We start from the raw sequence: 14,697 nt of genomic DNA, 5'->3' as shown, positions 1-14,697 counted from the left end.
AGGAGTTGGTTGCTTGTTTGGTGGAGGATTTCCCAAAAAATGTAACCGTTGGATTTTTCCAGGAATAATAATGGTTGAGAGGATTTTCCTAGAAATGATATTGGTTGGGGATTTTTCCAGAAGTGATAACATTCGAGAGATTCTCAGAATCTCGAACAAAATTTATAATTAAAATTAAAAATGAATTGCAATAAAAAATACAGTAAATTATCATTTTGAAGTGATTATATGTAATTCTTATACTTTACGCTTATGAAGTGAAAGCAATTTATTTTTCCAATTTTCCTTCATTTTTTAGATTTACTTTTTATTTATCATAGCAATTTGATATTCTATAAGAACTGGTTAAATTATTCCAGTATTTATAGGTGTATTCTTTTATAAATGTTTATGTTACGGATTACAATAGTTTTAAGCGGAATACAAGTGGGAAAGGTATGAGCGCGCGAAGCATTGTTTGGTAAACATTGGCCAACGGACTCAACGAATGATTCTAACCGAAAAATTCGAACATACGATCATAATTCGGAGAAATAATAACAAATGAACCCGACAAAGCTATGCCCTATTACCACCACCACAACTAGCGGCATAGTAACAGCCACTGATGCGCCATCGGCGCATCCAGTTCGTACGAGAATGTGAAAGGAGCTGCACGTATCACGATTGTCCTGCTATTACCAATCATGCACTCTTCACAGCGGGATCGCTATCCAACCTTGCCATCGTTATTGAAAGGCCATGGCAAGCATCAAGCAATCTAAGGAACCAATAGTGATGCCACAACTATACAGGCACCCACGCCTCCGTAAGCAACGCAGATGCTCGTTCCTTACTACTTCTTCTAGTTAACAAGCACCTAGCTTGCTAACTCATGTAAGCTGCGACCAGACGCTCGTTCTTACTATCTCATCACGCAGTTCCGGACACTGAGTGCAAGTAACGCCGGCTCACGTTATTGCATATTACCTCACCACGCGATCGCCACTCTGTTAGCACATCAAACAGCTCAGCCACCACGTGCAAGTAACGCCGACTCTCGTTCTTGCATAGTACCTTACACCGCGATTTACGCCCGCATGTAAGTAACGTCGAAGCTATTTCTTACCTTACCTGTACACCGCGAGTTACGCTCGCATTGAGTATACGAACGTGCACCAACACCACCACTACCTTGGAGATCACAAACACAAGCTGTGACCTCACACGGATGTTCTCCCACCACTTCGTACACTACAGCTCACCCTTCGCCGGCTACCAAGACGGCACTAACTTGCTTCCCCAAACACCACGAGTTCTCCACCACGACTACTAAACCGAAGAAGAAGGGGAATCACGCTTCAGGCCATCAAGAATACACGCACAGACTCATCGTCACCGCTACTACTGAAGAAACACTAATACATTCACTATATCATACACTCATTATAATAATTAATAGATTATTAACTACTCATTACTTATTACATTAATAAAAGTAACGAATACAAACACAAAGGACTGTATTGAATAATTGCATTGCCCCTTCCACTTGCCAGCAAGCCTCCACCCACCATCATAAGGAGGGTTTTTAGTCTGATCCCAGGCAGTTTATTATATTTTTTATTTTTTTATATCTCATAAAAATTATAAGACAACAAATTTGATTAAATTTTAATAAAATTAATTCTAAATTTTTATCTGTTATCAAATATTAGAAATAGCAACTGTTACGGATTAAAAAGTTGAAAGTCGAAAGTGGGAGAGGTATGAACGGGCAATTCAGTTATTTAAATAAAACACCAACAAAGAACGTTCCAAGGTATGCCCTGTTGACGTCACAACCAATATCGTTATAGCAACAAACACCGGCGTTTAAGGAATAGTGCGATAATATTTAAGGGCTGCGCTTCACGCGCAACAGTCAGTTTGCCTCGGTCTAGTAACAATTACACAGTCATTATAACAAGCGTACTATTCATCTTCAAGCTTTTCTCTATAGATATCACTCACTGTAGCGACACATACATAATAATCAATCAAGTAAATAATCTAAGAAAGAAATAGTGATACTATATTCTAAAATTCATTAAACTAAACTTAAATTAATAACACATTAGTGCTAAGATCAAGAACAACAGTGAAAACATAAAAATCATATTATATATGCTCACAGATAAGATCGACGCATACACAGGCGACGGGACCAATGCACAATACTATTGAAGTAACTCACGGATAAGACCGACGCACACACAAGCCCACCACCACTCATACTACTATTGAAGCAACTCACGGATAAGACCAACGCACACACAAGCGCGGCACCAACGTATAATATAAACATCAGCAATTTAATGTATACTAAGATAGCACCTACTCATTATACAACGAAAAGGATATACATTCATCAACACGTAACAATATAAAGAAACTTCATATACTTCATAAATATTAAGTATTTATTATATTATTATATTTAATAAAAGGAACGACAATAAACACTACAAGTAGTCTTGAATAATTGCATTGTCCTTTCCACTTGTCAGCAATACTTCCACCCAACATCTAAAGGAGGTTTTCAGTCTGATCCCAAACAGTAACAAAGAAGACTAATGAGTAGTATTATGGATCATAAGAAAGTACAGCTTGCTGATTGAAAGTGGTTACTTACTATCCATACCATACTCTTGTTTAGAACAGTAGATCTATTCCTAATGATGATTTCATAAATAAAAAGAATGTTATTGTGAACTTTTATCAACAGTATAGAATAATTGCTTATCATACATTAACAAATGTGTAAATTTATTTCCCAGTCAGTGTAGTTTTATTACAAGATAAATCATTTTGTTGCTGAGTGATACTGTTCGATTTTAAGAGTTTGTTTTATGGCTCTTACTGCCAATTCAATGGTTCAGTGGATTAGTCTTGCCATGATAGAGTGTAAGAAATTTTGATGGAAATTGGTGCATAATCAATTATGTCTTTATTTATAATGGGAACAGTAGACACGACTATTCACATGCAAGAGTCATAAATGGCAAGTCTTCGAACTTTGAAGGACTTGATGAAATGGTATTTATAGTCGATTATTCGATATATTGTTGTCTGGCCTTGACAATGTAATTGACGCATTGCGTCACTTGTGTCGACTGCTTGTGGGCCTGTAGGTTTCGAAGTGTTAGTTCAAGAGAGCGTACTTATCGACTCTTTAAAGGATGTACCGTGTTCGAAGTGTTAATTCAAGAGAGCGTACTTACGACTCTTTCAAGGATGTACGGTGTTCGAAGTGTTAGTTCGAGAGAGCGTAAGTTTGCCCGTGTGACTAGCTTATTTAATAATATAAAAAGATGCACCTTGTAAACTACCGACAAGGTGTGATGATTAACTGCGTAGCTGCTGCCCCTTTTTTATTACGATTCCAATTGGCTTTACTGTAAATCACTATCTATTTTTGTTGATTTTCTTTTAATAATCGACGTGTAATATCCACATGTAATGGTTAAATCGGTTCACGGCAAGATGTTAGCCGCAAGCGCAGTCCAGCAAGAGATGTTTAGCAAGAGAGCTTTATATATCCATGCGGCGGCTCGCTTAGCTGGCAACAAAGCATCGTCGTTGCTGCACTGGAATCTTGCACGAGATGTAGAAAGAAAAACCTAGAACTTTCGAGAATTCGACAAAAGAAAAAGTAGGACGCAATACAGATAGAAACTTCCGGGTGACGTTTTTACCCGAAGACCATATAAACATTACGGGTCATTTGAAACCAAAACATAACAAGTATACGAAAAATTCTCGTCCAAGTGTTTACAAAAATCTGAAATCTAAAAGGCCGGCGATGCCGAGCAAATTAATTATAAACATGTAAATCATAAATACAATATGCGAAATAAAATGCGATTCCATTTATAATTCAAATATCGTTTGAAAGTTTCATTAATTATTGAAATTTAAATAGATGTTTTATTTTACTGTAAATTAACATTTTAAAAGAAATTAATTAATTTGATTAATGAAAACACTTTTTTAGACTTTTTTAGTATAAATATATGCTTATAAAAGTATATTTATTATCTTTAAAAAATAGTGATAATGATTATTTTGTTAGTTAGTGATAAATGCATAACAACTACATATCAATAAAAGAATATTTAATTAAAAAATGCTTAACTTTACCTAATTTATTTTTAGCTGTAAGTTCTGATATATGCTGTAAATTTTCGTATTGTTGTGTTCTAAATTGTGAAATTAATATTTTATTTAAATTATTTTTTTCTAGAGTAGGCCATTCTATATCAATATTATTTTTTTCTAATGAAAATATTATTTCATTCTTATTTAATACAATAAAACTTTTTTTGGTATTTATTTCTCCCCACAGAAATAACTCAATAGATAGACAAGCAGTTTTACTGGTAGCCTATAATATTTTCATATTACCATATTATTCACTATATAATTAGCTTAGGTACTTATTTACTATTAATTCGAATTATTAGTAATATTAATGTACTACATAAAATGTAATAGTATTCCAAAATTTAAATAAACATACTTCTTTGATTAATATTGTCAACTTATAATTTTGACATTTTGATGTTGAGTGTATGAACGTATGTAGATGTGTAAGTAATATTTTGATTTTAGGTTTGAATGCTAAAAATCTCAAGAATAAAAAATTTCTAAATAACATTAGATAAAATAACTCAATCTAAGAAATAAAGAATATGGACGCTTTTACATTAAATTTATATTTATTATATTAGAAAGTAGTATTTCTAAATTTTCTTAAAAAGAGTCATAATTTACATAAACATCAATTGTATCATTTGGACAAGTTAGTGAAATTGTTGAGCGATTAAACTACGGTATTTTTTCATCGATGACAAGTAATAAACAGCAAAAATAAGAAAAATGTAATCAAATAAATGTTTTAAATCTATACATTATTTATATAAAGAATTTTTTTTAACAGTAATATGATTAACTATATAAATACCTAATACTATAAAAGCAAAAAGAATATGAAATATAAGGTTTCTAGTGAGTTTGTTCCGAATTGCTGAGTGTGTGTATTTTTCACTTATCATGGATAGGACACGACTACCCTTTGCCTCTTTATTCCTTGGCCTTTATTATTTGTCTACGTCCTTATACTATGGCGTTTCTTGTAAGAGAAGCATCTGTGTCTTGATGGCATCTTACTTTAAAGCATTCTCTTGACCACCGTGTAGTCATTTATGAATTGCCTCTTTCTTAGCATCTCCAGTCAGAGCTCCTCTTTCAATCTTGGCGGCACTAATCGGAGTGCCTTTTTTATTGTTGGTGGCTTCAATCAAAACGCTTCTTACTTGCATCCCCACTATGATATCCGATTTGACAACAGCGTATGTGTTGTGTGCTGTGTACTGCAATTTTTGCGTGTAACACCTTTTTCCAGATGTCAATCGACGTGGGTTTTCCATATGTCTTTATGACTTGTTTTTGCCAGATGCTTAACGACTTCGGTTTTCCACAGTCTCACGACTTGGGAAGGGTTCTTACAATTTCGAACAGAGCATTTTCCGAGACTTTGGCTTTGGAAAAGGTATAAGCCTTCTAGCTATCAACATTTGTAAATATTCGGTTAAGAGACTTCATAATAACATTGCTTGGAATCCTCCAAACTTCTAAAGCCTTGCCTTTCTTGGAGTTCTCGAAACTTCTAGAGTTTTAGTTTCGCACGTCATGTAAGATTCCCGCATAGCAATAACTATGCATTGTTTCCAGCTAATTAAGCTACCGTGCGGATATTTAAAAGATGCACACTACGCTTAGACGCTTGTTGTAATTTCGACAGTCTGTTAGTTTATCAGTCATTACGCTATTCAGCTAGTGATTTCTACTATACACCGGTCAATCAGTTACACTCGCGCAATGAAGCCATCCCAAGAAATACACGATCAATCATCAAGCGCACTTCAACTTACAAGCAGACAAGGGTGCCGACTGCATTACGAGAAACTATACGTTTACAAGAAGCGCAGTTTCAAGATATTCCTTAATAGCATTTAGTCGACACGTCCTTCTAGGAGTGTGTGCATATTCCTGCTAATATTTACAACATTAGTAGACGCCACAGTATAAGCATTTAGTCGCCACATGTCCTTTCAGGAGTGTAGATATTCTTACTACAAGAAAGAGACATGCAACATCCATTGCTGATCCTTACAAACTCCGCAACATCATCACTATCAAAGAGCAACCACATCATTGCGACAAGACAAAGTTTACACTCTTATATGAGAAGTCAATACTGCTTATTACTAATGTAACTGTTAATAAACCAAATTAACGAAGTCTTCACGTACTATGCATTTCTACAAATCTTCCACTTGACTGCTTCCAAAGCATCTGTTAGGGCGGGCTGCAAATTATTACAAAGCTATCGAAACATTGGCAGTTCGAGCCAATAAATCAAACAGTTTCGAACAGAGTTAAAAAATAATAATTTTTAAGTATGGTACAACAATAGAAAAGTTAAGATATATATCAAATACTTAAAAATGTTCGGGATTGGAGTAACGTCAAAGAATTTAAAAAATGCGAAAAATACATGTTTGTAAGCATTGATTCTGCGAATTCTTGAATAGTCTACACCTTATTGTCTAGTGTTCTACAATATTTCCGTATAAGCGACGATTGATAATTCTCGAACCTACCAAGGCAGTGTCCTTCTGGACTTCTCGAATATTCTTCTGTAGCTACGTTCTGACGTCATCAAGACTTTCGACCTAGCAAAAAGCTCGAGCATTGCTGCTACCGTTGCAAGCTGTTACGCTAATATCTTAAAGCAGCTCGCCACGCACAGGTGCTCACTGTACCTTGACCACTTACTCAATCATCAGTTACTGCTCAATATAATTTTAACAATCGTTCGCACCTATTATCGCTCATTAGCAATACTCAGCCAATCAGTTATTAGTTATTTACACAGCCACATACCAGATATAAATTATATTATATGCAGATAACTTGCCGACTATAAATTGTTAGATCGTCACCCACATGTGGTACTACTCAAGGAGTAGAGAAAATTAAACCTCATGCTGCTGCAAGTAGTAAATTCCATCACCACGTGAAAATCACTGAAGGAGTTTCACAGATTTATAAACATTTTATAATCACCATTAATATAATTCTATAAACACCATTTTATAATCATATCATTGTTGTCCGAAAATAAATAGAAAACCAAGATACGCTGTGTGTTGAATTGAATAAGTATGTCTGCCTCCTCCACTTGCCAGCATCCCCCCCCCCCACCTAACATCACCGGGAGGTCTTTTAGTCTGATCTCAGACTAAAAGATTCAATTAAGATTTTAAAATGTGTTAAAATTATTTCAGTTTTCAATAAACAAAATAAAGTTTGCTGTCATTAATAAATAGTGACTATGCATCAGTGGTATGACCACACATTATGCGATTGTTGTTGTACATGTTGAAAATACTCAGCAAATTTAAAAATGTTCTCATTGTTAAACTAAAGTATAAATGTTTAATTTGATGTATAGCGTGGTGGTGTGTAGTACAATATGGTGTTCCAAGATTAGTAATTATTATAATTATTACTAATTATTCCAAAAATACTTAGCCTTACAAAGTTAATTAAGTGAAAAAAGTTATTAAATATGAATGTATTACACGACTAAATTTAACAAAACTTGACAGACCTTTTGCTTTCTATAGTACTCAAGAAAAATTAAAATTGCTTTAATTAATACAATATATGAATTTATAATTGCAAATTCTTTTTAAAATTAATTAAAAGTAACTAAAATAATAATCAAAATATATGTTTGTTCAAGATTGCGAGACTTTTTTTCAATGCAATATAACATCTGGGATCAACGGTATTCAACAGTTCAAGTCCATCGACATCCGGATATTCCATCAATGACTTAATGTATACGGGAGCCAAATTAAATCCTGAAATTTCAGATGTGCTGATTTGGATACGCAAACATCGATATCTCTTTTCAACAGATATAACAAAAATGTATAGGCAGATAAAATTGCATAAGGATGAATGAGACCTACAAAGAATCCTATAATTAGACGAACAAAACATCGAAGTACCATATTATTTGACAATTTCACATTTGCAACAACAGTGTCTATGGATACCATTCAGATAACAAAAAGATTGATCTTGTCAAATACCGCTAAAATATTTGATCCGCTAGGTTTTGTCTCACCCGTGGTAATAACAGTAAAGACGATGCTGCAAGAACTATGGCTACACACAATCAAATGGGACGACCCACTGCCAGATCATATTTCAAGCAGGTGGAGCACCATAAAAAAAATCTTTCGGAGCTAAATAATATCAAAATAACAAGATGGTTCAACACAGAGAAGACATCAACTGTCTAACTGTATGGTGTCTCTGATGCTACTCAATTGGCAATGTCAGCAGTAATATATTTTGACATCTATAACCCAACCAACAAAGTAGCCATCGTATGCTCCAAGACCAAAGTAGCACCATTAAAACGCCTGACCATTCCCAAGCTGAAGCTAGCCGCAGCATTTCTACTATCAAAACCCATGCGGAATATCAAGAATACACTAAACATGAAGGTAACGGCTATATATTTGTGGACAGACTCAAGGGTAACACTCACATGGATAAAATCCCACGCGTCGCGTTGGAAGGACTTTGTGAGAAATCGGGTATCACAAATTCAAGAGATCACTTCAGATTCTTAATGGAACTATGTTCCCGGAACATCCAACCTTGCTGACTGTGCCTCGAGAGGACTGAATACCGCTCAACTCAAAGACCATAACCTATGGTGGACGGGACCACTATGGATGCAGTCACCAAAATCGTGGCCAAAGCAGTCAGTACAGAGTGACGAATTGTGCGAACAAGAAGCCCGCCCTGACATCTCTCTTGCAGTTACTATACAAAAGATTGACTAGCACTGGCACATAATTTATAAATTCTTAAAACTACATAAGATATTGAGAATCACTGCCCTATGCATCGGATTCATTGAACGCCTCAGGAAAAGAGGACTATCTCCAGACACCCACCTAACTCAACAGGAATTAGAAAATGCACGACTATTCTGGATAAAGGCGACCCAGGGCACCTATTTTTCCCATGGACTCAAGATACTTGAGTCTATATATATATAATAATTATATGGATATTATAAATTTTATAATTTATTATGTAAAACTAACTTGGTTTTTATTAAAATCTAAGAAAATATTTTAAAACTTGATCTAGACATAATCTATTTCTATAAAACTGTATAAAAATTATACAGCATTTTTATCATATATAGATTTATATTGAATGTCATTCACTTTTTTTCTTATATTAAAATAATTGATTTAATCATTTAGAAAGTTTTGTACTATACTTAAAAAGTGTATAAAATAATAAATTAAAAATTAAATACTTACTTTTAAATAATTATGTGTCATATAAAAATTGCTATTTTTCCTCTGACTTAAATAAGTATAAATTAAAATTTTATCTTTCGTTTGCCTCCAATGATAATTTTTTGTTCGAATAAAAGACATATTGATGTAAATGATTTTCTTTTCTGTAATTATTCTAATATAACCATGGTAACTGCATGTAACTGCATAATAAGAAAAAATACAAATAAGTTTTGTTACAAAATGAGTTGTTTTTGTTTGATTTAATTAAAATATAAAATTTTGTTTGAACCATATTACAAATTTAGTTGTGTATTAAAAAATTATTTTTATTTCTATTTAATGCGTTTTATATATAACATTTTATAAATAAAACATATTTTTATTCATGGAATCAAACCAAACGTTATAAAATATTTATATTTTAATAAGTTAATATTTACATACTTCACCAATTAATTTATTTATGCATATTATTTCCATGAATTATTAAAATGAAATTACCAAATAATGATAACATTTCTTGTATATTAATACTTACTTACTAAATCTAATTCCTAAATCTATACTGACTTGCAAAATTATTTAAGCAAAACTTAATATTAATATTGATTAAAAATGGTATTACGTATCGAAAAATGTGACATTTTATGTTTTATACATAAAAAAACAATCAAAAATGTATGATGTACAATAAAAAGTTTTGATATAATACTAATTGTCGAGAATGATTTGAATAATTTTACGATGCAATTTGATTCTTAACAGAACATCATTTTCTATACAATTTACAGTAGCTAATAGTAAAAACTAATTAGAATTAAGAAAAATACTTTGAATAAAGTAATAGTATTAAAGTAACTATATTAGTTTATTTTTATTCATATATTGAGAAAAAATTATTTATATTTTATATTTAATTAGAAAAATATAATACATCAATATTAACAAATTATGTATTTAATGTATGTCTTATTAATTTAATTAGAAGATTATAATACATAAAAATTAACAAATTATATATTTTTAATGTATCTTTTATTAATTCAATTAGAATTTTATTTAATTAGAAAAATATAATACATCAATATTAGCAAATTATATATTTAATGTTTTATTAATTTTTTAATTTAAAATCTTTATAAAATTAATGCACATTCGTAAATCTCATTTTTATCTGCAACTGTATGTCTATGATTATTCTTAATAATAGCTCTCTTTTACAGTTCCTTATCGTACCTTTTGTATGCGCTGTAGTTGATATAATTTTAAATGATTCAGTGTTAATTAGATTATGAATATATATTGCTTTTTAAAGTCGATTATAAATTTAAATAATATACAAAGTATTTTAATTAATAAATAATGAATAAAATTGTTTTGTTTTAAATTTTCATATTCATTTACACTTACTTTTACTGCATTATTATATATTAGGCAATTGCATTTATATCATACTTATTTATAAATTTGTATTCCTAATTTATCTTATCCATTATATAAATATTTTATTTATTATTTTATTTTATGTTTATGTTTTATAATTAATTTATTATAAGTAATGAATATAAATACTGAATTTTATCACCAGATTTTATTTTTCTTACAAAAATTTTCAAATACTTTGTTGTTTCCTATAAGTTACAACTTAACTGAAAACTTGTACTTCTTCACAAATAACAGGAAAAATTTATTATTTGCAAATAACTTATTTGTTTATTTAAAGTCTTAATATATTTATATTTATATAAATCGTGTTTAGATGGAATAAATACTTTATTTAAATTATCAATATACTAAAAACTGGCTATATAAAATTATAATTACAAATTTACCCACATTTCTAGCAAAACTTTTTTGCTTGCCTTTTACATTTTATTTGTTTGTACATTTTTTTGTTCCTGTTTGTACCTTTTTATTTCTATTCTATTGATAAACACTAGGAATTATAATCCAATAAGAACTATACTCTACTTCCTTTTGTAATTAATCATGATATAATCATGTTATAGAATAATTTTTGCAATAAAAACGATAAGTAACCTGTGTTGTTTCATTTTACTTTGTATAAGGGCATTTATTAAACAATGACTTATGATTATATATACACTATTATTTTAATCTAACGAAATGCCTTTTTGAATCTTCTTCTATATTGTTAGTTTATATTAAATACTGAAGACTAGACAGATCTAGGCAAATGTTTATGCAAATAGTATATTAATAAAGTGTATTCAAGTAATACAATTTGTAATTTTATTGTGCATTATTAGTATTAATTAATATGTAGATATATTATGCATTTTACGATATTTATATGTTTAATAAAAAATCCTGTGTTTATACTTTTTTTATTTAATATTGTAATTAAAGGTATGCTTATAAATAGTATGTATCTTCACGTTTTCATCAAAGTGATTTATTTAATTTTAATTATGTAATATTATTTACTAAATATGTATTTAAATATAGTATTTACGTATTTAAGTATTTTATTTGTAATATTTTTGTCTAAATATTTAATATAAATGCAAACACGACCACATAATGCACACTAATTCCTTGATATATGTATACTCCTAATACTATTTATCCTATTCATATCTCGTTGAAGTTTATATTTTATTTTATGAAAATATTGTATTTGCAATGTGTGGATATTATAGTTCAGTTTACATTTTTTATTTTAATTCGTAAAAATTTTTATTTATTTTCTATATAATTAATTACTTCATAATATAACACTACTATATATTAAATGTATTCAAATACATTAAATAATATATATTATTAATAATTATTATTAATTTATTTTTAGTTTATTAAAAAAAAATTATAATAAATGAAATATTTTTTGTTAAACCAAAATACTTTTACTTAAACAATTTGTAATTGTAAGACATGCGCACTAAATTTTTTTTCCGTAACGGTTGATAAATAATATTATTAATATGTATGCTAATATTATATATTCTATGATTTTAACATTTATTTTCAAATATAATTATACTTCACAATAATATAATATTTAATATATGAATGTATTTCATCATAATAAAATTATATTTTCGAATGTCATTTTTAAAAACGTTTTTAGGAAATTGTTTAGTATTTGGAGTTATTTTATTGCCCTAAAATAAATACAAATAAATACAAATAAATGTAAATCTATTTACATTTTATCATTCTAATAAAAAATTTATATTTTTTTATAAATAGTTTCAAAATAGTTGAAGGTATTGAATTAAATAGTGGAATTCAATCTATCATTTAGTTATACTACCACTGCCACAGGAACACAAGATATTGTATTTCTTACTTTATTTTTTATTCAAAAATTATGATAGATGTTTATAAGTATTAATAAAAATGTCTAAGAATAATAACGATATGTATAAAAATAAGTTTAATAATCGTTGCATTGTACGTGAATTAAGAAATTCTACATTATTTGATCAACAAATAATGGCATGTGTAAAAGAAACAAATCACACCAATTTAATTTGTTTTCTTAATCAACCTAATTGTATACATTTAATAAAACAATTTCCTTACGAAGTATTGACTACAATTATATCAATTATGCATTCAAAAGGCAACACACAAAAAAAAAACTTGTACTGTGAAAAAGTGCTTCATTATTTAGTAATTTATTGTGAACCTTCTGAACTAATGCTCTATTTAATTGAACAAATGGAACTTTCAAGTTCAGATTATTGCTTTTTTTCACTTTTAAATGTAATAAAAATATCTTTATTTAGATGTAAAAATCCGTTATTAGTTATTGATATGTGTATAGATAATGTAAAAAAGTTTTTATTACATTTACCATTACCTGATGATGAAGATCTTAAAAAAAAAAATTTTATTTTGGAACGCATCATTTTATCATATATAAATGTATCAAATTTTGCAGACAACTTATTACATGATTTAAAATTATTACATTTTAATACTACAGATCATGTACAAAAAAAAATACAATATTTAATATTGGAATTATTGATATCCCTATTTGATAGACCTATGAGTTTCATAAATCTTAATTGTAATAATCATCAATTGTTATTCAAAAAACTATTACGAAATATTTTATCAATTCAATGTGATGTTATTTATTTTTTTCGATTTATTGGCCATGGAAATATTCAGAAGTGCTACACATCAATAACAAAAAAAAAACTAAATACCAAAAGTGATGAAATCGAAGCATTTATAAATGTTAATGATTTAGCATTTTCCAATTTTTATTGGACAGTTTTATATGAAGTATTAGATATAAGGATTCTAAACATTTATAATCCTTATTACATTGCTTATAACTGCATAAATATATCAAATTATTTGATGTTGCATGAAGAAGAAAGAAATATTACAATAATTAAAGGTCTTGATCTTATGCACTATGCTATAAATATTTTTAAAAAATTTTTAATTCCATATGAAGATCTTGATTTATTAATTCATCATGAACTTATAAAAAATGTTACACATTATATAATTTATAGTAATTCATTACAAATAAAAAAATATGCTCTTAATAATTTTATAAAATATATTAATAGTTTTTCTGGTAAGGCTAAATATTTAATTATTAATAAACTTATTTCATTAGATTATCATTCAAGCATTAAAAGTTTTATTATAGGAATTACTAAAAATATAGTTGCTGATTCACTAAATTTAAAACAAAAAAATAATCATCAAAATGAAATGTTTGTAGGTAAAAATTTGCAATTAATAATTTCTAATATTTGTATATTAAAACATGGAGCTAATACAGACTTACTTGAAATCTCTGATCAAATAATAGTAATACTAAATTTTATTCTTTTTTTAATTATTCGTGATAAAAAAAATAGTGGCATTATACATTTTTTTAAAAAGACAAACTATTTTTTTCTGCGTTCTATACAAAATGCAGTTGAAACACAAAAATATCAATATATGTTTAAGCTTGATAACATAATTAATAATGAAAGTATAACAAAATTCAATGATAATAAGGAACTATTTATTGAAGAATTTAAATTAATACCATTTGAACAAAAAATTCAAACATACAATCAAGCGATTAATACTTTATTATTAATTGAACATATTTTATTCAGAATTTATGATTTTATTGATATTAAATTACCAAATATGTATTGAGCATGAAAAATGTCTAAATATATTATATTATAATAAATTAATATTTTTTTAATTACTCCATACATTTTAAATATTTTGAATAACTGATTTAATACTACATTTAATTACATATAAATAT

General features: G+C 28.8%; 1 protein-coding gene across 1 annotated transcript; it reads left to right on the top strand.

Annotated features, from left to right (window-relative positions):
* The first annotated feature begins 13,007 nt into the window (after positions 1 to 13,007).
* LOC105360863 (uncharacterized) lies at positions 13,008 to 14,579 on the top strand. Its single transcript, XM_011497862.1, has 3 exons — positions 13,008 to 13,229; positions 14,148 to 14,288; positions 14,487 to 14,579. The coding sequence occupies exons 1-3, from the start codon at positions 13,008 to 13,010 to the stop codon at positions 14,577 to 14,579; spliced, it is 456 nt and encodes a 151-aa protein (XP_011496164.1).
* Positions 14,580 to 14,697: the final 118 nt, after the last annotated feature.

Source organism: Ceratosolen solmsi, unplaced genomic scaffold, assembly GCF_000503995.2.
Source record: "Ceratosolen solmsi marchali unplaced genomic scaffold, CerSol_1.0 scaffold47, whole genome shotgun sequence".
Lineage (NCBI taxonomy): Eukaryota > Metazoa > Arthropoda > Insecta > Hymenoptera > Agaonidae > Ceratosolen > Ceratosolen solmsi.
The sequence above is the reverse complement of the archived record's forward strand: the minus strand, read 5'-3'. Positions and strand labels throughout refer to the sequence as shown.

Bases quoted from the DNA above. Each gene is read 5' to 3' on its own strand.
- LOC105360863 (XM_011497862.1), top strand. From the start codon at position 13,008: ATGCATTCAAAAGGCAACACACAAAAAAAAAACTTGTACTGTGAAAAA. The intron at 13,230-14,147 runs GTAAAAAAGTTT...GAAATGTTTGTA, and splicing joins TTGATATGTGTATAGATAAT to GGTAAAAATTTGCAATTAAT. The intron at 14,289-14,486 runs GGCATTATACAT...AAAATTCAAACA, and splicing joins TTCGTGATAAAAAAAATAGT to TACAATCAAGCGATTAATAC.